The 25,049-nt window shown below is 40.3% G+C and overlaps 2 protein-coding genes across 2 annotated transcripts in view; one reads left to right on the forward strand and one right to left on the reverse strand.

Annotated features, from left to right (window-relative positions):
* Snmp1 (Sensory neuron membrane protein 1) overlaps positions 1-4,341 on the reverse strand; it is a 58,970-nt gene extending 54,629 nt beyond the window's left edge. The window contains 1 exon segment of the mRNA XM_065232492.1: positions 4,222-4,341. Within this exon segment, the coding sequence (XP_065088564.1) occupies positions 4,222-4,341 (120 nt within the window).
* Positions 4,342-12,958: 8,617 nt separating this feature from the next.
* LOC135710042 (uncharacterized GTP-binding protein C02F5.3-like) lies at positions 12,959-24,702 on the forward strand. The gene is made up of 3 exons (XM_065232493.1): positions 12,959-13,180; positions 23,803-23,892; positions 24,475-24,702. The coding sequence occupies exons 1-3, from the start codon at positions 12,959-12,961 to the stop codon at positions 24,700-24,702; spliced, it is 540 nt and encodes a 179-aa protein (XP_065088565.1).
* Positions 24,703-25,049: the final 347 nt, after the last annotated feature.

The raw sequence follows: 25,049 nt of genomic DNA on the forward strand, positions 1-25,049 counted from the left end.
GGGATGCTGCTGTGCGTGAACGGCAACGGAAAGGATCAAGAGGTGAAGGTACAAGATGTCCTGTTCGTTCCAGAGCTGGAAGGTAGCCTGTTGTCAGTAAGTAAGCTAGTAGCTAAGAATATTTCTGTTGTGTTCGATTCACATGGATGTCGAATCCGAAATACCAAGGGCCATACGGTGGCCGTCGCCGACCTGTGCGACGGGATGTATTTGTTGAGATGTTCTGCGAGGTCTATGGTTGCTGCTACTGCTCGGCATACCGATTTCTGCCAGCATACGTGGCATCGTCGTTTTGGCCACAGGGACTACGACGTGGTGGACCTGATCAACAAAAAGGAGCTCGGCACCCAGATGAAGGTGGTTGATTGCGGGATAAAGCTGGTGTGCGAGTGTTGCCTTGAAGACAAGCTGCACCGGCAGTCGTTCCCGAAGGTAGCGCAGAGGCGTGCAACGGAAATACTCGAGCTAGTGCATTCGGAAGTGTGCGGTCCGTTCAAGCACGTCACCCCAGGAGGAAAAAAATACTTCCTCACATTAATCGACGACTATAGTCGATATGCTACGGTCTATCTTCTGGCAAATAAGTCTGATGTGCCTGGGAAGATCAAGGAATTTGTGAATATGGTTAAGAACCAATTCGACAGGAAACCGAAGGTGATAAGGTCAGATAACGGTGGCGAGTTGGTAAACAACGAGCTCCGAAGTTTTTTCGCTGAGGAAGGCATTAAAGCTGAGTACACTACCCCATACTCCCCTCAGCAGAATGGGGTAGCCGAACGAAGAAATCGTTACCTCCAAGAAATGGCATTGTGTATGCTTATCGATGCCAACGTTCTGAAGGAATTCTGGGGTGAGGCAGTGTCGACAGCGACGTTTCTCCAGAATCGGCTGCCATCCCGTTCCGTCGACCGGACGCCGTTCGAACGCTGGTTCGGACGTTAGCCAGTGATGCGGGATCTGAAAGTTTTCGGATGCGAGGCCTATGTCCACATCCCAAGCGAGAAGAGGAGAAAGCTGGAGAGCAAGGCCAAGAAGATGATTTTCATTGGCTACTGTAGCCAAGCCAAGGCGTATCGGTTCCTCGATTTGGAGACTCGACGGGTGACTATTAGCAGAGACGCTCACTTTCTGGAGCTGGGAGCGGAGATCCGTTCAGAAGGAGATTGCGGCTCAAAGGATGTTGAAGTCGTGATCGGCCGAACCGAAGAGGATTTGATTCCGGAAGTGGTCTCGGATGAGGATGAAGAAGATAACGAAGACGGTGATGAATCTTTCTATTCCGGATCAGATGAGCAAAGCGATTCAGCGGGAGATACGGACGGGGAAGCCACAGGAGGAGAAGCTAGTGGCCTGCGCCGATCGCAACGAAGCACGCGGGGTGTTCTTCCGCAGCGGCTGAACGACTATGCAGTAGGGGAGGCTAGCCTAGCTACCTACTGCAGTGAAGAACCGACGACGTACGAGCAAGCGATGGCTTCCGTTGACAAGAAGAAATGGCTGACAGCGATGAAGGAGGAGATGCGTTCCCTGGAAGAAAATGATACCTGGGCGTTGGTGAAGCTTCCTGTGGGGCGCGAACCCGTTGGTAGTCGATGGGTGTTTAAGAAGAAGGAGGATTCGGATGGCCAAGTTGTGCGCTTCAAGGCCAGGGTTGTAGCGCAAGGCTATTCTCAGCGATTCGGGCGTGACTTCGAGGAAGTGTTCGCGCCGGTTGCGATGCAACAAACATTCCGGGTACTACTGGCTATGGCGAGCAGCAAGAAGATGGAGGTGAGGCATATTGACGTTAAGTGTGCTTACCTCTACGGCCAGTTGAAGGAGGAGATTTTCATGACTCAGCCACCCGGTTTCGAAGTTCCCGAAAAGAAGGACTGGGTCTGCAAGCTAAACCGGAGCATCTATGGCCTGAAGCAGGCCGCTCGGGTTTGGAACCATACTATAAAGGATTTCCTCATTAGCATTGGGTTCCAACAGTCTGCCTCGGATGCCTGCTTGTTCATCAAGGATCTGAGGAACGGAGAGCGAATGTACCTGCTCTTATACGTGGACGACATGATCGTCGTTTGTCGTTTGCAGGAGGAGATCCGCAAGGTTGAGGAGCAGTTACGGAAGAAGTTCAACATCACTTCCTTGGGAGTAATCCGTCATTTTCTTGGGATCAGTGTGAAACGAGGAGCGGATGGAGTTTACTCAATCAACCAAGCATCTTTCATCCGGAAGATTGTCAAGGTCTACGATTTGGAGGAGGCGAAACGGTCGACTATTCCGATGGATACTGGCTACTACAAGAGCAGATTGGAGTCGAAGAGCTTGGCGAACAACGTCGAGTATCATCGTTTGATCGGATCGCTGCTGTATATTGCCACCCATACCAGGCCTGATATAGCAGCATCAGTGTCAATATTGAGCCGGAAGATCAACAACCCCTTGCAAGCGGATTGGAATGAACTCAAGCGGATTGTAAGGTACTTGCGCGGAACGGTGGACTACAGATTGTACTTCGATGCTGGCAACCTGAAGCTGGAGGGTTTCTGCGACGCCGATTGGGCAAGTGACACTGCCGATCGGAAGTCGAACAGCGGATTCGTCTTTCTTCTTGGCGGTGCAGCTGTGAGCTGGGGAAATCGCAAGCAATCATGCGTGTCTACTTCAACGATGGAAGCCGAATATGTGGCGTTGGCAGAGGCTGGACAAGAAGCTGTGTGGCTACGTAGGCTGTTGAAGGAGCTCAACGAGGAACAACATAGTTCAACCATCGTTTAGGAAGACAACAAAAGCTGTTTGGATTTCGCTACTCTGGAGAAGCAGAACCGTCGTTTCAAGCACATAGATACTAAGTATCACTTCACCAGAGAGCTTTCATCATCAGGGGAGATTATCCTGAAGTATCGCGAAACGGACAACATGGTCGCGGACATAATGACAAAACCGTTGGGAGCTGTCAAGGTTCGGAAGTTTTCCGAAATGCTGGGCCTCCGGAGTGAAGCAGCCGGCCAACCCTGAACATCGAGGAGGAGTGTTGAACCACTTTGTTCCCACAGGGCATATAGTGCGATGTCACAGAGTTGGTAACCCTATTCTATCTCTTTGTTTTTGCTATCGATCAGTTACAAATTAAACGCAATTCAGTTAAGTACAATAAAATCGCGAGTCATATTTTATTACCCCGAATTCCACACTTGAATCACGCGGATTCCACTGCCCAAACCTCCGACAAAAATAATATCAATTCGTCAGTTGGCGTGAAACTGCTCAAATATACTATCCCGGGGTCAGAGTCAGTGTCGAAGTCTGCAGACATATTTTCTAGGAGGTGGACTTTGAATATTTGCCACCGACTCCACAACCCTGGTTAAAACCTAAATACGAATATTGCCTCAAATGAATCCAATACATGCTTTTTCATTGTTCGAAAAATGCTTATTTCTGCCCAAGTTTTGGGTAATAGTTCGATAGTCAGAGCAATGACGAGCATTAGTACTATAACTGAACACATCATATCGAGAAAACGGGGAACTTTTTCAAAATCCCAACGACATTTACAGTAGCGCTGCGCTTGAGCGAAGGTGCATGCATCGCATAGAAAAATTAACAAACACACAATCCTCTCTTCTGAGGTTGAAATCTTTGCTATCAAATTCCCTCGGAGAATTTATGTTTCAGTGGCAGATGACGCGGTTGTGTCTGTCTTATAGCGGTCGTATGGGAAAACCAGAAAAATGCAAATCTTCTTGATATGTTGCCTTTGCCATAATCCTATTTTGAAAATTAAACCATCCCACAAAAAAAACCAATACAAATGCACTCTCCCATGCACTATGTACACAAATAGAAAAATAACGCAGTATGGTAATTGTGCCGGAAATGGCTCTAATGTTGGCGTATGAATCTAAAGATTGGGTCCATCAATAAAAACACCTGTTCTAATATTTTTTTCATTGGTCGTCATCTGGACAATGCAAATGGAAAATTTTGGTTGCTTTAGAAAAATTACAAAAAATATTTTCTTTCGAAAGTTGTGTATGCACACTAGGGTGCTTCATTTTAAAAAAGGTGATGAATTTTTTGGTAGGCCACTCTCCGGTTTGATTTATGATCCCATAAAATGAGCCTGTGCAAAAATGATAAATGTTGATGAAGGTTTAGCTGTCATTAAAATTTATTTCAAAATTGAGCATTAGTCTCATAATTGCAACACATTCTTTAATCACAGAAACTCACCTGCTTGATCATGAACCGAAGCAGCGGCGGAAATATCCCGAAACTGAACACCAACCCACCGACCAGCGTACAGGCACATATGATGGCAATCTTCTTGAAGTTCAACTCTTCCAGCTTCATTCTTCCGACCTTATTCTTTATCGAATCAGTCGTTAAGCAAGACAAACACCGATGACTATTTCCGTCACACTATTCAAAGTCACGAATACGCTTCAGCACTGATGATGCTTTGCACTGCGAACTGCGTAAAAACGAATGTAGGTAGTTGATTTTGTCCTGTCAGTAGGCGGAAATGGATTCGTCGCTTGCGAATGCACTCGAAGCAGCTGTTGACTGAAGGTTCCTGAAATAGTATACACAGTTCACAATTTCAATCGAGTTTTATCTAACTTAATTAAAGGGGTTCATACATGAGCTACGGAAGCAATTCTGAAACATAGAAAATGTACCAAAGTAAATTGCACCGCCAAACACAACATAACATACCGCCAAAATAATTCAGGCACATTTTGATTTTTCCAAAAATATTGAAAGAAAACCATCAAATTTACATGTTAAAATATTCTCATATTCTCATCATGAAAAAAAGTTAGACTGTAAACAAAACCGAAAGGTCGATTTGTGTGGTTTTTTTGAGTCCAACTTTTTACCATGATGACTTAGATGGAAATATTTTTAAACGTTAATTTATTTTGTAAACACTGTTTTTTTTTAAATATATTTTTGATATCTTTTCCAATATTGTTATAAAAATCAAAAGGTATTTTTCTTTTCTGAGTGATAAGCTTCCCCTTAAAGTTGAGAGTCGGCTAAACAAGAAGCGTCATAACCTAAGAATTTGTTATGCTGACGCACCCCGGGAACTATTTGAGAGCTCCAGGGTAATGCCAATGAACCCTGAGGATTCTGGTACTCTGGTTCTGTCAAAATGAATTATGATGGAGTAAATTTACAGATGATCTTATTTGTGGTAAGCTCTTATTTTCCCGTTATTAAGCTTTTCATCTTTTTACTTTTTATAAAAAAAAAACATTGATATTTTTTATCTCATAGTCTTCCAATCGACTCGGCAACCACTCTACCGAATTGAACGCAACAACCACCAAATGAAAGGTACCATGATTCTATAGAATGTTTATTGATAGATTTTCAATCGATTGACAGTTAACAGTTGCTCGGTTGAAGGCATATGGCGGGCCACATTGCCAGTTTCTAAGTAAAGTTCGAGCCACTCTCAGCGCCGTAGTGTACAAGTGACGAAAAGGCCAATGAACCCCGAAAGCTTAAGGGGCAATTTCAAATGTAGTCTGACTAAAAGTAAATTGATACGCCCCTCGCGCACCGCTAGCACGCCTCTAGTGTTTACACTTCTATAGAGAACAACTGGTGCAAGTTTGATCAAAGTAGTAGATCGCGTTCAGAAATAACGTCAAATGGAACTCTAAAGAAGAAAAAATATTGTGCGCAAACACATGGAAAATCCGGACTGGTCCGGTTCCAAGCTGGTTAAAATTCTGAAGATGCCGAAAACAACAGTTTGTCGAGTGCTCAAAACCTACAAGGAAACCCTGAGTCTGAAAAGGAATCAGCGGACCTAAGAAAAAACTGGAACCAGGGATCGTCAGCAGGCAGGTGTTGAGGTGCGTTAAAGCCAACCCCGGTCTCTCGATCCGAAATGTGGCAAGAAGGTACAACGACAACTTTCAAACAGTGCGGAACACCTTGCCAGGGGAGGATACAAGTCGTCCGAAGCCAGTAAAAAAAAGCGTGCAAGGCTCTTATATGACCTTGTTTTGACGAAACACAAGAGTTGCACTTTGATCGATGACAAAACATACGTCAAACTCAATTTTAAGCAGCTTCCCGGTAAAAAGTTTTACATCGCGACTGGACGTGGGGATGTGCCGGGAAGATTCAAGTTCGTGTTTTCCAACAAGGTCACGAAGAAGGCCATGATTTAGCAAGCGATTTGCAGATGTGGCCTGAAAACGGAACCATTCGTCACATCCTCGATGATGACATCCCAAGTTTACATCTAAGAATGCCTGAAAAAGCGTGTATTGCCGTTCATCCGCAAGCATAGGGACAAAGTCATCTGTTGACCGATTTGGCCAGCTGCCACTACTCCAAGGTGGCACTGGAGTGGTTTGCTGTAACAAGATCGATTTTGTCCCCAAGCTAATGAATCCTCCGAATTGCCCGGAATTTCTACCAATCGAAAAATACTGGGCAATTTCAAAGCAGCGACTTCGTCGAAGCGGCGAGGCAGTCAAGAACATCAAGCAAGTGCGGGCAAAATGGAAGAAATGCGCTGATTCCGTGTTCGTTTCCACTGAGCGGGCGCTGATGGGCTGCATCGAGAGGAAGGTTCGAGATTTCGTTCAAACTGGCGTAATGTAACCATCTTATGCTGTAACTTGGAAGTTTTAATAAAGTTCTGTAAAGCAACCATTAATGAGCTTTTTAAACTTATTGAATCACGAATTACAGGTCTTTTTGTGTGTACCAATTTACTTTTAGTCAGCCTTTAGATTATATTTAACGACTTTCCACAAAATTCATTGCATCAATATCAATATAAATGTTTAGATCTTACACAAAATGTTTAGACTCACGAACTATGAACAAAATGTTACCTATACAATTGCAACAGATTTTCTAAGTTTTTAAGTTAAAATTTTGAAGTTCGAGATTTCGAAAAATTTACAGAGTCTCATTAAGACTTGAAAAGTTTTCCTAAATACAGAATCATGAAAATTATCCGAAGGTTGCCATACTGAAGACCTTTGAGCTGAATGGCAGTGGCAGTAGAAATATTGTAGTAAGAAATTATTTTTGAGATCTGAGCTTGAAAATAAACTTGGGATCTGTCTTGAACTTGGATGAACTTACAGGATACAAATACAAAGGAATGTCAATGAGAATTGGGATCATTCAAAAGCTATTCCAAATACAACTCCAAGGTAATTCTGGAAAGTATTCTTCCAGGAATTCCGAGGGGTCTAGAAAGTAGTTCTGAAACAGAAACTCAATGCCGTTGTGTGGACAAGTTTAGATAAATTCATTGGGTAATTTAAAAGTCGTTATTACATGGTAATTCTGAAGAGAAATTTCAAAGAATCTCTGAGAAAAACTCAAATAGAATTCAGAGGATAGTTCCAAAAACTCCACAAGTCCAAGAAAATTATGACAAGAGTTTCAAAGCAATGTTTACAAGAACTTCTAAGAAATTCTGACATAGATCTTAAGAGAACTATGATAAGAATTCTAAAGGAATCTGAATCTTAAATTGATTCGATTCCAAAGGAATCTTATTAAGAATTTAATATTTTTGAGAAACGTCAAGGAAGCAGTAGTTTTGAGTTAATTTCCATTGAAGATTAAACTTACAACATGATAGGATAGTGTCCTGAGAGTTTTCAGGAGAATTCAACATAATTAAAAAATATTGATACCGGAATTTTGGGAAAATTCGAACGGTATTTATGACGGAATTCAATGGTAAATTCAAGTGAAATTTTGAAGAAAAAAATTAAAGTGAATTCGGAAAATAATACTAAAAATAAAAAAGAAGAAGCTTTGATGAGTCTTATGGCGTTTTCGATTGGATGATTGAAATTGCTTTTTGGGAAGAGAAAGGCCAAAACCATTCAACCAATCGTCAGAAACGTAAGAACCCAACCGTTTCTACTATAATACTGAGAAAGCTACCCCAAAAAACAGTTAAAAAATTCCAAGGACATCCTGAAAAGAGTCCCAAAAATAATTTTGATCAGAAATCCAAGGGAATCACGATATGATTAAAGTTTCAAAGAATTCTAAGACCCCTGCCAGAGTAAGCCGAGCTGACCAGTAAAAATAATAATTATTATTAATAAGACCAGGATAGCTTCTCGCGAATCACGATTAAGATTCCAAGATACTTCTGAGGAGAATATCAAAGAACTTCAGGAAGCATTTCATGGAATCAACAGTTTTGTGGACAATCAAATGTTAATTCTGGGCATAATGACTATTGTGAAATAACAAAACACATGAAGCATCTTTAAAATGTTTGGTCAGCCTGTGGCCATATATCAAGCTAAACATTGCATTAGGTCCTTAGAAACATTGATCGATTCTCTTAGTCGACTTTCTATTTCCTTATTAACTTGAGCACATAGCTGTTTCTTGTTCTGTGTGTCATATTAGATGCTAGATAAAAGCTTCTTTTATCGATCTGTGTGCTGAAACTACATGGGAATGTCTTTACATGGCCGTGGGAATACAAAGAGAAAGTCGACGAAGAGAATCTGTCAATGTTACTTAGGACCTAATTCAATGTTCAGCTTGATATTCCACAGTCTGAAAGCATTTCTTGGGCCACACAAACTCAGTAGGCCGTTGAATGAGCACCACTTAATCATTTACTGGTTCCGGAGATATGGACGGCACAAGACCACAAAATCGCGGAATTCGCGAACTAAGAAGATGAATTTAGAACATATGAAAATAAATTAATACCCCGTACAGACTATGGCTTATATCATGTAATATAGGCTGTCTTGCAATGAGCACTCTGGGAATCCTATGTATGAGTGCTCATTGCAAGACAGCCTATATTACATGATATAAGCCATAGTCTGTACGGAGTATAAGAATCATCTTTAACATATCTTCAGTAACGTTTGTCTTCAAACTTCAATTCTTATAAATAACAACAATACACAACGAAAGCGATAAGTCATGCAAGGTGTGAACAACGTTAAGGGTTGCTAGTTCGTGTGAACAAATATCGTCACATTCAAAGTGTGAAGTTTATGATTTTCAGAATTGGTTGGAAATGATCAAGATGAAGCTTAAGTGTGATAATTTATTAGTTAGAGAAAGTGGCCCTTCGCTCATTCTCAATTTAACACTGCCGTACTCTAGCGGACCTATCAACCTGCCCTCTTCAGAACTTTCTCTAGCTAGTAAATTATCACACTAAAGCTTCATGTTGATATTATAATAGATAGCATTTCCAACCAACTCTAAATATCATAATGTTGCCAGTTATCTTATTTGACTTTGCGATTATGGGGCTCTAGTTTGAGGTATATCTGGGTATTCTGACCATCTAAAAAGTTGCAGTCTTCGGCAAAGTTGTTCAGAACGCTTAGGCCTTTCAACTGTTGGAGAACATATTGAGTCAGAAGCTTGCCACTATGCAGTGCTAGTGTACATGTGAACTTCTATGATATGGTATATATCGAGATCCTTACCATCTAGGAAGTAAATGTTTTCGACAAAAATGTTTGTGCATACAAACCTTTCTACATAGTGAACAAGTTAGTTAAAGAATCACTCACTATGTGGCACTAATGTACATATGCACTTCCAAAATGTGCTGCACACTTATTTTTTTCTACCGAGCTCGGCTATGCAAATCTCGGCAAAAATAAGTTTCACTGAGATCTCAGAAAAAGTGACATTTGATCGTCTCGGATAATGCTTAGCTGAATCTCAGCAAACAAATGAAATGTTTGCTGAGATCTCAGTAAAAAAAAATTGCCGAGGTTTGCACAGCTGAGCTCGGTAGAAAAAAAAACTAAGTGTGTATATCTCGATATTCTGACTACATGGGAAGTAGCTGCTTTTTGCAAAATTGTTCAGACACCCAAAGTCTATCAAATACTATAGCAGATTAGTTCAAAACTTTTCAACTACGTAGCGCTAATGCACATGTAAACTTCATGCTAGTTGTCGCGATTCTATCCATCTTAGAAGTGTCTGTCTTGGGCGAAGTTATTCAAATAACCAAAGCCTATGAATAATGAGCAGTCAAGTTCAGCCACTACGCGACACTAGTGTATATGTAGACTTTTGTAAACCTAACTGTCTGGGGCATGAAGTAGTTCGCCTCCTCGTGGTGTGCCCTGGAAACGTTAATTATCGAACCCAAGGGAGAGATATTGCGGCTAAACGAACTACAGCAGAGTAAGGACGCTGGAGCCCTATCCAGCTCGTCCCAGGAGGTCGATAAGCCCTGCACAAACCCTCCTTGTGCAAAGGCAGGAGTGACACCGGGTTCTTAGAGTGCTATAAGCACACGCAGCTGGTAAGCGTTCACATCTGTCCTGTGCTGCCGTGGACAGTTGGCTGGCTCTAGAACTCAGGTGAACAATTAACAGCGAACAATAAGAGGAAGGCCCTGCACAGCTGCTCACTGTGCAGTAGCGAGTGGCACGTCTGTGACACACCACTAGTGTGATGCGCCATAGCGCAATCGGCCCCCTCCCATGATGCAATGCTTTCGGGCGGTTCCGGGGAGGGCAAGGGCCAAGAGCACAGGGTAAGGTTTAGTGGGTCGGGAGCGCTACTTCTCCCATCCCCACACCCTGAGTTAACTTCTCAGGTGTCTGGGAGCAGATTCCCCCCTGTATAAAAAAAAAACCTAACTGTCTAGAAAATTGCTGTCTTGGGTAAATTTGTTCAGATATGCATGATGAACAGTTTAGTTAAAATTTCAATCACTAGCGTCCTAAATAGTCATAATCTTGATATATAGCATTCACCGATAGTTTACATGCTCACTAGAGCCACGTAATGAGAGAATTAGGAATACCATGCACACCGTATGAAAAATTCATGTAAATGTCTGCAACATATAACGCACAAGGGGCCTCGCTCAGCTTAGTCGAAGCAGGCATAGCTACAATGCTGAAGGTAGCTGGATTCGATTCCCGGTCCGTTCTAGGAATTTTTCGGGTTGGAAAATTTATCGACTTCCCTGGCCATAGAGTAAGATTCTACTTGCCACACAATTATACGAAAGCAAAATTGGTACAGCCATCAGGGCCCTCAATTAATAACTGTGGAAGTGCATTTAGACCACTAAGTTGAGATCACGCAATAAGCTAATATGCGATAAGTAATAAGCTTGAAATTGGCGTAATATTTCACGATATTTCATGTAAATTAAAGAGCAATATCGCATAAATCTGCAATATTGTATACAGGCTTGTCACGAGGTACAGTACATATTCAATGTTGACATGTGCACTAGTGCCGCGTGGTGAAAGAATTTTATACTAATATAATCACCATCTGAAATGCCTTTGTTACAACTCTGCTGCAGACCAGCTACATTGTAAATGGCCGAAATATCCGAATTCTCCCACTAAGTGGCACTAGTGTTCATATGAGCATCTAGTATGAGCTATATCTTGCTGCTCTGACCACATGGAAAATTGCTGTCTTTGGAAAAGTTGTTCAGACAACCGAAGCAATCATTTTGTTTCTGAAAATATTAAAAATTACATCAAAAATCTAATTATTTTATTTTTTTTTTTGATAATTCATTTTTTCTATATTATCATTCTAAAAAGTTGTATAAAAGTCGAGAATTTCCGGGATTTTTTTTTTCAATATGATAGTACATGTAGTAGTAGAAAAAAATTTTAACCCTTAAATGTTCTTTACAATTTGTGAAAAAAGGGATATTTTATTTTTGATATCAGTTTTTAATTTTTAAATGGTGGTGAGGTTAAGCTACACGTTAAATTAAACCGTTGCCTTTAAACTGATCAATTTTACCCAATGATTCAATGATTTATGAAGGTAAATCGATGGATTCCACAAATAAAGCTTATGTCTACACGATCTTCTTGAAACTTCACGATTTCCACAATTTAAATAATTTCACTTTAATTACCAATCAACTATCACAAAATCTTTTGAAAAAAAAAGACCGTTGACTTGCACTTTCTAACCGATTGTTCCAGAAGCCGCGCGTTCGACCGACCCAAGTTACAAATGGGAAATACCTCGTCGGATTCCATCGCATCATCCGTATATCAATTTAGCAAGCCTATCAATATGATTATAGATTTATATGATTTTCTCTCGACTCATTAAGCTACGTTTCTTATGCCTTAGAAAAGGTTTGCATTTGGGTGTGTTTGCGTGTGACTTTTGTAACCCTGTTGAGTACCGCTTATCTGATATGACCGGATATGACTTATTAATTAAAAGGGCGCTGGGTCATTGGGCCGAAAATCATTGTGCCGAATGAATTTTAGGTCGAATGGCTAGTAGGTCAAATGGTCATTAGGCCGAATTTCGGAAAAGTATTTCATAACACTTGCTAAGAACATTTGATGGTATGAAAAAGAAAATAAACAGCAAATAATATAATGATAATTAAAGCTATTTCACATTGGACTCAATGCGCCACTAATTATTCAATTTCATGTCACAAATAAGAAGAATAAGAAGAATAAAAAAGAAGAAGAATAAAAATAAAAAGAAGAATAAGAAAAAGAAAAATAAAAACAAGTATATAAATTATTACCCAATGTAAACTATCAGTCAGCCAAATAGTTTGGTATAACAAAAGAAAAATCAGTTAGTAAAGGAATGAGAAATAATGCGATTGCGTAGAAATATAAAATTTCTTCATTGCCGAAATAAATCCAAAGCATATAGATTGGTGTGAGAAAAGAAGGAGGAGCTTTTGAAAGAAGAGAAATAATTGTAATGGCATATTTTATTCGTGACCGTTTATTATTGACCGCCCACGGTTGCTACTTTGTTACTGCTTTCTGGATCAGCTGTTATTTCATAAAACCAACAGATGATGTTGCGTTGCGTTGCATTGCGTTTGTAATGGAGTAGTTCGGAGATTGCATACTGGCAACTGTCATGTCTATACTTTAACCAAAGGGTTGGTACACACAGGAAGGGGGTGGCAGCGTTCCGGAAGCTGATTGAAAAGATGACCATGAAGGGACTGCTACTGGTCATAATGCCGATTCAGAATGTGACTAGTGAGTTGGTTAGTGGAGAGATTGAAACCCTGAAGGAGGAAGTTAAAGGAACGTTGAAGGTGTTGATAGATCCATTTGTGGTGGGGAGATTCGTGACGGAGCTGAAATCACAGCCGAAGGAGGTTAAGTGGAATTGTAAAATGTTGATTGGTCAGTTGTTGGGCTTGAAGGTGAGCTCCTGAAAGTTGACATCGGTGAGTTGGTAGAAGGATAGGTTTAGCTCTTAGACATGACCCTGGTGGCTTGAAATAGAAATCCCGGCAGAGAAGAAGTCCCGGCGAAGTGTAAAGAGACAGATGTTTTCCATGGTGCCCAGCGATTGGAGCAGTTTGGTTAGCATTTAAACATCGCTATGTTTGCAATCATTCTCGTAGAACTGATCCGAACGCAGCTTTTAGCTTTTAGTCCATACAAAGGCCACCATCTGGTTGTAGTAGTTTTATCAGTGGTCGGTTTAGCATGTTTGATTCCGTAACGCTTCACTACTTCGTTGATCAGCCCGAGGATCAGCCAGCCAACATTCAGTTCCATGATTCGTTCCTCATCGTAACTGACATATGTAGATGTATTCACTTTATATGATCACTCGTACCATGTGATCTCGGAGTCTCATCCGAATCAAATGATTCCAAATGCTACGGATTCATAGAAATTAAAAAAAGGAACAATCTCACCAAATCAGTCCAAGTGAATCCTTAGCAAGCAGCTCTGTCAGTTCCGATCATAGACGGTCCGCCTTACGGAGATCAATAGCCGATTGCTCCAAGTGTAAGGGACCCAGTATTAGGTTTAGCACTGCAACTTGCATCTCCTTGACGCGATCACGAAAACGATGGGACGTCCGATGAAGGTTCCTTCTCACTTTCGAAACCGCTTGTCAACTGCAAGCCGCAGGGACGTAGAACCAGTATGCGTTCGGGGACGCAATGCAGCACTCGTACGTTTTTCACTCTCTTCAAACTTTAGTTATTATGTGCGAAACCGAACTTTTTGTCAGTGCGAACCTCAACCTGAGCTAGGTTTTAAAAACAAACGAGCAAACTGATGTTTGTCAGAAAACAAGCAGACCCAATCTTGATACCCGATCCAGGTTGGAACTGAATAATAAACGAATTCGCTATTAGTTTCAGCCATTTTGACCGGATAAGCAATTGAAAATAAACGTGGTAAAAACGAATGTCATGTTTGTTTAAACGCACAGCCTACTTCCACAGAGAACCAACAGATGCTGTTTGGGACTAACATAGGGGAAATGTATGTAATGTCGGCCTAAGTGTCCCTAATTTGGGCCCATACATAAATTCAGCAATCGACCAAAAATATCCATTAGTACCGTCCCAATGACGCGTTCATCTAGATACAATTCATCAATAGCAGATTTTTAGCGATGGGCCCAATGTTAGATCCATAGGCCAACATTAGAGCCATTTCCTCTACATCCTCAATGTTTAAAAACTGATGACCCGATGCTAAGCAGTACCAGCGCCTGCCGTGCCCGAATGCAGGTCAACTAAGGAGTGTAAAGGAATGTGATGGCGTGATACTCGCTTTGAAGGAAGCCGAGAACACTTCTGCACTTCCGCGAGAAATCACTGGGATTTTGAATGTATGGGGTAGGGTATGCAGCAGGGTTCGTTTTGGTAAACTTATGCTGAATGTAGCGACGCAGGACGACTACGACTTATTGTCGACCGGCTACGGCGATATGTTTGATGTGATGCAGCTTGGATTGCATCCCATGATTTTCTGCTCATTAAGCAAAAACGATCCCTCCAGGGTCATCGAGCATCTCAAAACCACAACACTCTAAGGAAAAATTTGATTAACCTGTCTTCATGGTAAGTAATAAGCAACAGAGTAGTAGGTAATAGTAGGTAGTCGTAGGTAGTAGGTAATCTTATGTAGTAGTAGGTAGTAGTAGGTAGTAGTAGGTAGTAGTAGGTAGTAGTATGTGGTAGTAGGTAGTACACACTTAGTTTTTTCTACCGACTTCGGCTGTGCAAATCTTGGCAAAAAAAGTTTCACTGAGATCTCAGCAAAAGTGACATTTGATTGCTGAGTCTCGGATAATGCTTAGCTGAATCTCAGCAAACAAATGAAATGTAGTAGGTAGTAGGTAGCATGTAATAGTATGTAGTATGTAGTAGTATGTAGTATGTAGTATGTAGTATGTAGTATGTAGTAGTATGCAATAGTAGGTAGTGTGTAATAGTAGGTAGTGTGTAATAGTAGGTAGTGTGTAATAGGAGGTAGTGTGTAATAGTAGGTAGTACGTAGTAGGTAGTAGTGGGTAGTATGGAGTAGTGGGTAGTATGGAGTAATATGTAATAGGTAGTAGTGGGTAGTATGTAGTATGTAATAGCTAGTAGTATATAGTAGTATATAGTAGTAGGTACTAGTATATAGTAGTAGGTACTAGTAGTAGGTAATAGATAGTAGGTAGTAGGTAGTGTGTAATAGATAGATGTAATATATAGTAGATAGTAGATAGTAGGTAGTAGGTAGTAGGTAGTCTGTTGTATGTAGTTTGTTGTATGTAGTCTGTTGTATGTAGTTTGTTGTATGTAGTTTGTTGTATGTAGTTTGTTGTATGTAGTTTGTTGTATGTAGTTTGTTGTAGGTAGTTTGTTGTATGTAGTTTGTTGCAGGTAGTAGGTAGTAGTGTGAAGTCTGCAGTAGGTGCTGGGTAGTAGCATGAAGTCTGCAGTAGGTGGTATGTAGTAGTAGGTAGTAGTAGGTAATAGTAGGTAGTAGTAGGTAGTAGTAGGTAGTAGTAGGTAATAGTAGGTAGTAGTAGGTAGTAGTAGGTAGTAGTAGGTAGTAGTAGGTATTAGTAGGTATTAGTAGGTAGTAGTAGGAAGTAGTAGGTAGTAGTAGGTAGTAGTAGGTAGTAGTAGGTAGTAGTAGGTAGTAGTAGGTAGTAGTATGTAGTAGTATGTAGTATGTAGTATGTAGTATGTAGTAGTATGCAATAGTAGGTAGTGTGTAATAGTAGGTAGTGTGTAATAGTAGGTAGTACGTAGTAGGTAGTAGTGGGTAGTATGGAGTAGTGGGTAGTATGGAGTAATATGTAATAGGTAGTAGTGGGTAGTATGTAGTATGTAATAGCTAGTAGTATATAGTAGTATATAGTAGTAGGTACTAGTATATAGTAGTAGGTACTAGTAGTAGGTAATAGATAGTAGGTAGTAGGTAGTGTGTAATAGATAGATGTAATATATAGTAGATAGTAGATAGTAGGTAGTAGGTAGTAGGTAGTCTGTTGTATGTAGTTTGTTGTATGTAGTTTGTTGTAGGTAGTTTGTTGTATGTAGTTTGTTGCAGGTAGTAGGTAGTAGTGTGAAGTCTGCAGTAGGTGCTGGGTAGTAGCATGAAGTCTGCAGTAGGTGGTATGTAGTAGTAGGTAGTAATAGGTAGTAGTAGGTAGTAGTAGGTAGTAGTAGGTAGTAGTAGGTAGTAGTAGGTAGTAGTAGGTAGTAGTAGGTAGTAGTAGGTAGTAGTAGGTAGTAGTAGGTAGTAGTAGGTAGTAGTAGGTAGTAGTAGGTAGTAGTAGGTAGTAGTAGGTAGTAGTAGGTAGTAGTAGGTAGTAGTAGGTAGTAGTAGGTAGTAGTAGGTAGTAGTAGGTAGTAGTAGGTAGTAGTAGGTAGTAGTAGGTAGTAGTAGGTAGTAGTAGGTAGTAGTAGGTAGTAGTAGGTAGTAGTAGGTAGTAGTAGGTAGTAGTAGGTAGTAGTAGGTAGTAGTAGGTAGTAGTAGGTAGTAGTAGGTAGTAGTAGGTAGTAGTAGGTAGTAGTAGGTAGTAGTAGGTAGTAGTAGGTAGTAGTAGGTAGTAGTAGGTAGTAGTAGGTAGTAGTAGGTAGTAGTAGGTAGTAGTAGGTAGTAGTAGGTAGTAGTAGGTAGTAGTAGGTAGTAGTATGTAGTAGTAGGTAGTAGTATGTAGTAGTAGGTAGTAGTATGTAGTAGTAGGTAGTAGTAGGTAGTAGTAGGTAGTAGCAGGTAGTAGTAGGTAGTAGTAGGTAGTAGTAGGTAGTAGTAGGTATTAGTAGGTAGTAGTATGTAGTAGTATGTAGTAGTAGGTAGTAGTAGGTAGTAGTAGGTAGTAGTAGGTAGTAGTAGGTAGTAGTAGGTAGTAGTAGGTAGTAGTATGTAGTAGTAGGTAGTAGTAGGTAGTAGTAGGTAGTAGTAGGTAGTAGTAGGTAGTAGTAGGTAGTAGTAGGCAGTAGTAGGTAGTATGTAGTAGGTAGTAGTATGTAGTAGTAGGTAGTAGTATGTAGTAGTAGGTTTTGTTTTTCTTTATTAGAGTGACTTTCAGTCACTGGCTGGTTCGTCGCTTATTTAGTAATAGCTAGTAGTAGGTAGTAGTATGTAGTAGTAGGTAGTAGTAGGTAGAAGTAGGTTGTATTCGTAACTTTTTCTTAAAAAATGTTGATTATGAATTAATATCCATTAATTTTTTTAAAAGAATGCCAAGCTAATCATGTATTGACCACATGAATGACTCAAATTTTCGATTAGCTGGAGATCATTTGAATAATTCCCGAAATATCTGAGAAATTGCATTAAATTTTTTTTATTAATTTAAGATCCTCAGATCTTCATCTTGATGTTGAGGTTTGAAAAACCGAACTAGAGCCATACCGAAATATCAATACTACAGTCAAAACCAGATCTAAGGACCAGAGGCATTACTTGAAATTTATGATCATCTGCTAACCATCAATCTTGGGAGAATATCTGGATACGTCATTTGTTGAACAGTTGCAGATCTTCTGAATAATAGTTGGTCATCTGAAAACATATCCAGAGGACTTTATTAAAACCTTAATTTATATCCGTGAAACTCGATGAATTCGCATTAAAATATTCAACGAAGTTTCTCGAAGATTTCTTCAAGGTTCGCGTACTCTAAAAAAGTTTCATTAATTAACACTCTGTTCTATGAACTAAGCTTTTTTATCGTGATGCCAAAAAAAAAACAAAGAAAAACCAGTAAAACTCGAACATTTGAAAGAAGAAGAAAAATACTTAAAAACAATGCATTTTAATTCCTTGATAAATTTAAACTTTCCAAATTTTCAGGAATGTAAGAAATTTCTTCAATTCCGTAAAAATCAAAAATCGTAGACTGAGAATCTCAAAACGCTTTCCAAGTCCAAATAGTCTGAAAAAAAATATAAGTGATGAAAGTCTGGGTAAGCTGGAAACCATTCGGCCTGATGACCAACTCCACGATTTCCGCTACAGCTATTATGTGGAAAACGATTCGGATCCCTCCATAGGTGGATCGATTCAGATTTTTCCAGTGTTTTCAAGTTCAATTTTCAACCTCAACGCTCGGGGATAACCCCCTACCAATTATAGAAGGGTGGCGAAAGAAACCTCTGAGAACAGCGTCATGTGTCTAAGCGCTCATCGAACGCCTCTTGTTCTTCTTCTTGTTTTTTTTTCTCTTTCTGACTTATCACGTAGGTCTTAGCTCAACTCCATCGAGAACATTCTAATTGTTATTTGAGACTTAGAGCTACCAATTCCTGCCTGAAAAAGCTCCCATACATCATACATGAATTAGAACCCACCGCTCTCAGCATGGTGTGCTTTACGGCCACATCACTGTACGCTTGCGTCCATCGACGACCCCGTATCGAACGCACCTAACCGTGCTTGAAAATGCACTTTCATGGAAGCCATGCAGTGAAATCTTACACGCGGTCTTCCTAAGCTGACCGGCCGGGGCTCATCCTCCTCCCCCAACGTCAATATAATTGCCCTATAATTATCATTGCCACCGCCCAATCGGTATTGACCGATATCGAACAGAGTGCAAAACTTGCACCGTTGTTCAATGTTGAAGCAACATAGGGTGGTGATGAAGATATTTTCCCACGAAAGTGATAGTTATTCCTTGAAATGCTATATCCTTGGCACATCCAAGGGTGAGGTGCGGTGCAAGGACATGGCGATTCGCTTGAAAGCTATGCCTCGTTCCGACATATGGTGCAAAGGTGACGCATTAGTGCCTGACAATGTAGCGGTGCGTTCTGAGAATAATATGATAGGTGTTCCGCTTTGCTTTTGAAATGTGGATTTTTTCAACCGCTTGTGCACTGTGGATTTATATCGCACGAGGCTATTCACAACTTACCAGGACCTATTTTCAGCATTTTTTTTTCTCATAAGCCGTCTTGATTCACAATTGAATTTAAGTTGGTCAACATTTTTTTTTTTTAAATAACTGTCAATGTATGTATGATGCAAAGAAAATTTATGGCAATTTGCATCTGAAGTAACGATAAGGTAATACAGTTCATATTGTATGTATGTATGTATGTATGTAAGGTAGCCACCATCCCTTCAAAGATCTTGTCTTGTATGCAGCTCCACTTAATAGCAAGATCAATTTGAGCTACCGATCTGAATTCACAATATCGCTGTATGAAGGGCCAAAAACGGAGGTGCGGACCCGTAAGCAAAGACATTTACACGAAATCCACGGGAATTTAAGAATCTCCTTCCAAAACAAATCGAATAACACAATTCGCAATACTTATTAAGCTTCCTACAGGATGGTTTGTAAAGAAGGGCGCGTCAATCTCACTGAAACTGTTGAAGTAGAATTAACACCACCACAATCGAATCGGTAGGATAAAGAAAATGATATTGTTTATTCCCTCCTAGACTCCGGTTGTCATACCACTCCATCGTCCAGTCCCAGTTCAAATGATACCCTGATGCTCCTTCCCAACCCAGTATTTATTTATAAAATGAAAATATATGTAATGGAGAAATGAAATATATCAAAACATTAAATATGAAATAATGAATATAAATTTATATAGATAAAATAGTTGATATTCTGCAATGAACATAATAATTATTTTACATACACTGTAACTGGAAAGTACCCATTAATGGGTGAAAAATTGCCAATTTCGCGGTAAAGTAGGTAAACTCATAAAATGGGTAAAACGTCATACGTCAAATCATGGGGTACTTTTTACCCATTTCCAGAACGCATTGTTTTCCGTAACTGGGTAAAAAAGGACCCAATTTTTAAAATGTATTTATGGGACTCAAATTTGTGGAATGAAACAAATATGCTTTTAAAAACGTTATAAGCTGAGAAATCATTCAAATCATATAGCATTTCTTACCTTGAAGCTTTTTGAAGCTATCACCATTCTTTAAACTATTTATATATATCACTTTTTGTAGTTTTCGGAACAAATGCACTCGAAAATGTAAACCAAGTATGTCAGCAACGTTATGGTGCAACAAAGATATTTTTCACCCAATAATGGGTAAATATGTACCCATTTTTGATCCCTGAACAGGTTTCGGAAATGGGCGAAAAAGTATCCACTATTTGAAATTTTCATTTACGCATTTTTTGACAGGTCCATACACTACCACAAAATGGGTACTTTTTCACCCATTAATGGGTACTCGCCATTTACAGTGTATAATAAGATGCAGCTCTAGGTTTCCTCAGCTCACAATATCAAGTGGATGTGGCACTGAAATTTCAAGGTTATGTTAAGCAAATATATATTTTTATCTCTAATTACTAATAATGTAAGGATGTAAATGTAAAGTGTAAAGTGTGATGTATAACTAACATGACTAACAATAAAATGGGATTACGAGAAAAATAAAGGAAAGATCTCACCCGATATGTTGCAAAGGAATCCATGACATCACGATGATTTCGAAGAGCTCCAATAGATATGCTGCCGCTACTTTTTCAACCGGTGTTAAAAACAGCACTCTCGCCTTTCGGTTCTCACACAGCAGAGCAAACCCCATCAATCACGAAATACACTCTAGAGGGATTCAGCAGAGAATAAAGGACTGCATCCACTTTCCATCACCAATCACTCGCGACGCCAGCTCCTCACCGGCCGAATCATCTCGCGACCAACGCCGAAATCAGAACCAAATCAGGGATGTGTTCATGATTTATTATATACATAATGCTCATGTTTAAAGTTTGCCATACAAGTGTATCCGCAGCATTACACTGACCATCAAACGATCACTTTTGTAAGCCGTAAACTCGCTGATTCACGTCGACCGCCGAATCACCACCAAAACTCGCGACGGACACATTATCAGCACTTTGCCCGGCTAATTTGCCAACCGGACCCGTGTTCAAATTCGCACACGGTGACGAGACTCTCGATAGAACTACACGATGAAAGCGTGACATCCGAACACGGTGAACCGGCCTCCCGGGAGGCAATCGCAGGCTCACTTACGCTAGTTACAAAAAACATCCGTGCAAAGAAACGGATCCAATAAACGTCACTCTCGCGAAAGCCCACCCGTCGTCGTCGAACGGCAAAAAAAGGAATCGGTGGGTAATACGGTGATACGGAATTTCCACAATAAACCGGGAATGCACGAATTTCACCACATCCAACTGCGAAACACGCTTTTGGTACACTTTCGTATATATTAGGTAGAGATTTATGGATCAAAATTAATAATATAGTGTCCAAAAGTGAATAATATACGTCTAATTTATGGATCATGACTGTTCGGAATATCGGGATAACCCTGTACCGCCAAACCCAGCGACAACCCTGTGGGAGATTCGGAGAGCTACGGTAACGGTCGGTGTCAGAAATGACAGACGTCACGTTTGCTTCACTATAATAATAATTGAATCCCTAAATCCCTAATCTAGTCAAATCTTTGTTGAAATAGTGACGGAAGATAACTCTAGGTTTGAAAAATCTCCCGCACAGCCTCCTATCGCTTTTCATGAAGGAATTTCTCTTCCTCCAGCGCTTTCTCCTTAGTTGCACTTTTCTCCTGCTGCAACTGGTCTAGGGATTCCTCCAGACTGACCTCATTGGTACTTCCTTTTCCAGATTTGGATCCGGCATCATTCCTCGCACTATTCTTTCTGCTAGGTGGTTTCTTTGGGACAGACTTCTTGGTTCCTTTCGGCACCTTCAGCATATTTGTGCACTTTGAGCACGTCTACGGAACCTCCTTTATAGCTGCTGTCTTACCAGCACAACTATAATGTGTCCAGAACATCGCAGACATCACACTGGACCATATCATCTACGTGGTCATGGCTGTTCTATTCTTCACTCAACGGTGATGTTGATTCCTCTGACATTTTGAGGTTATATCCGATGTTGTTCTTCAAGAATGTTCGGATTAATAAAAGCTAATTCCTCAGAGCAGTCTCGTTTTGGACAGCTTGAAGCTGAAATAGGTTTTATTGTAAGAATTAAGATTGGTTTAGACTTTATATTAGTTTAATAAAACCTATTTCAGCTTCAAGCAGTCCAAAACGAGACTGCTAAAAGGAAATTGGTTTCATTAATCCGAACATGGCTATATTTTTAGGTGTGCAAACTTGATTTTCTATGGATCACTTTCTTTAGTTTAAGGTTCACTGCTGAATGTGTTATGGATCAATTGCAATATGTTTATGGGTAATTCGTACAATTTCAATGCTCATTCTTTAGAAATTTAGTGATACATTTTTACAATTGTGTTGCTAAATTTCACATAAAATATTAATAATATTGATATTTTTTATGGATCATCCACACTTTTTTAGGGATCTTCTCCGATGTTTTATGGATCATTTGGATGTTTTTTATGGAACGGTTTCCAATAATTTATGGATCATTTATTGGTTTTTATATTCAAAAGTATGTTTGCCACTTGAATCTTCTCGGGACATCCCCACGTCCAGTCGCGATGTAAAACTTTTGTCTAGGAAGCTGCTTAAAATCGAGTTTGACGTATGTTTCGTCATCGATCAAAGTGCAGCCCGTGTGTTTCGTCAAAACACGGTTGGGATGTTTACTGGCTTTGTACGACTTTTATCCTTCCCTGGCAAGGATGATCCGCACCGTTTGAAAGTTGGCGTTTTACCTTCTGGTCACATCTCGGATCTAAAGACCGGGGTTGGCTTTAACGCACCTCAACACCTTGCTGCGTAGCTGACGATCCCTGGTTCCAGTTTTTTCGTAGGTCCGCTGATTTCTTTCCACACTCAGGGTTTCCTTCTAGGTTTTGAGCACTCGACAAACTGTTGTTTTCGGCATCTTCAGCACTTAAGCCAACTTGGAACCGGACCACTCCGGATTTTCCAGGTGTTTGTGCGCAATATGTTTTCTTCTTTCGAGTTCCATTTGACGTTATTTCTGAACGCGCACCAGTTGTTCTCCACTGGGACGGGACCCGACAATCGAGCTTCTTACTCTTCTTAATAATGTTGATGTATGCCCATGGAAACTTTTCGCATGATGCTTGACGGACTCGTCCAGTGATGCCAGGATTACAGAATGTTATTTAAATGTTAATTTTTTTGTGTTATGTATTTATGTGTTTCATTTCATGACCAAAAGTATAGTTGTTTGTTTTTGTTCACATGCGTGGACAATCCATACCACAACGGCTATGTGCTACACGATAAAAACCACATACTTAAATATGAGTTTTCCAATACATAACGGACAGAGCGCAGCCCTAATAAACGGGTACCATACACTAACGATATCATAGATAGTACGACCATACCACATAAAGTTGGGATGATATCTGGAATTGGTGGTTAGGCGCTTCTTATGGTTATTGTTTATGCGGGCCATGCTCATAATATGAGTAAACTGCGTGTAAAATCAAATATAAATAAATTTTAACTTTTTATACATTTATTTTACTCATATTTAGATAACTTTTACTAACTGTTGAGGTTTAATCCGGCAAACTCAATTAATTCGCGTAAATGATTCGTAGCGTGTTCTGCCTTGTTTACATTCTGCAGAGTTTTCTTGAGCTGCTCCAGCTACGGATCTTGAAGAAGAAAGATCTGTATGTGTCTGCATCGGAGTCCAGGATCCGGAAGCCCATGCAGGTAAGTGTCCATCAGTTCCAACGTCATTTTGTCGTTTCTGGTGCTGATTCTCATATTGCCCTTTTTCTACGTTTGACGTCGAAAAAAAAAACGAAAATCTGAAATCTTCCTTTTCTTTCGAAACTAAGCGTATGAGCATAAGGATATGATGATCAGCATCAGGAACAGCAAAACGATGATAATATAAAGTGCCAACGGTTCCGCCACTGAAACTTTTGGACACTTGCCGTAATTTCGTCGCATCAAAAACCGAGAATTCGATTTTTCAGTTCCGTTTTTCCTGTGTAGTCGTCCACTAGTTTGTCGATCCATCATGGATATCCTGGAAAAAAATCTCCAATGTCCAGAAGGAAATCGCCAGAACTCAAAGGAATAAAGGTAGGTAACCAAACAGTTTTTGTATTCATTTTGGATGTTTACCGGATGATTTGACTTTCTCCGCAGCCACCGAGTACCATTTGGGATTGCTGAAGGCGAAGTTTGCCAAATACCGGTCGCAACTGCTGGAACCGTCGAAGAAGGGCGAAAAGGATAAAGGGTTCGATGTGCTGAAATCTGGTGATTGCGTTGATCTACTTCAAGATCAAGAAGGGCGGTGGCGTGAGCTTCAATTCAACCTGTCCGATGGCGAGATGCAACGAGAAGATGGTGCAAACGATTTTGAACACGATTAGGATTTTCAACGCGGATGTGCTGTTCCAGGAGGACTGCACCGAGGATGAGTTGATCGACGGAGTTTCGGGCAACCGGTTCTACTTGCCGTGCATCTACGTGTACAAAAAGATTGACAATATTGTAACTATTTATTAAAGGTTTTTTACGTACCTTGTCGGATCAGTTCAAGTACGCGTTGGCTTGGGGAACTTCAGCGAAGTATTCTCCGCAGCGAGTCCGAATTCCGCACATCATTTATAAGGAAACCCTTACACTGAACGATATGAAAGGAAAGCGTCGAGGAAAGCAAAGTTCAAATTAATTTTAATATTTATATTATTTATTCTCGCGTCAATCAACAAACCATGCTTCTGCTATCAAACTTTTTTTTTGCGTGTTTTTCTTGGATGCCTTGTCTTAATGCTAAACGAAACGAATTTCTTTATAATGCTTGTTTTGAAGGCCGGACAATGAAAAAAATCATTTGGTAGAGATTGCAGTTC

Source organism: Ochlerotatus camptorhynchus, unplaced genomic scaffold (genome assembly GCF_037179485.1).
Source record: "Ochlerotatus camptorhynchus isolate MF236.1 unplaced genomic scaffold, CSIRO-AGI_Acam_v1.1 ptg000370l, whole genome shotgun sequence".
NCBI classification, from domain to species: Eukaryota; Metazoa; Arthropoda; class Insecta; order Diptera; family Culicidae; genus Ochlerotatus; species Ochlerotatus camptorhynchus.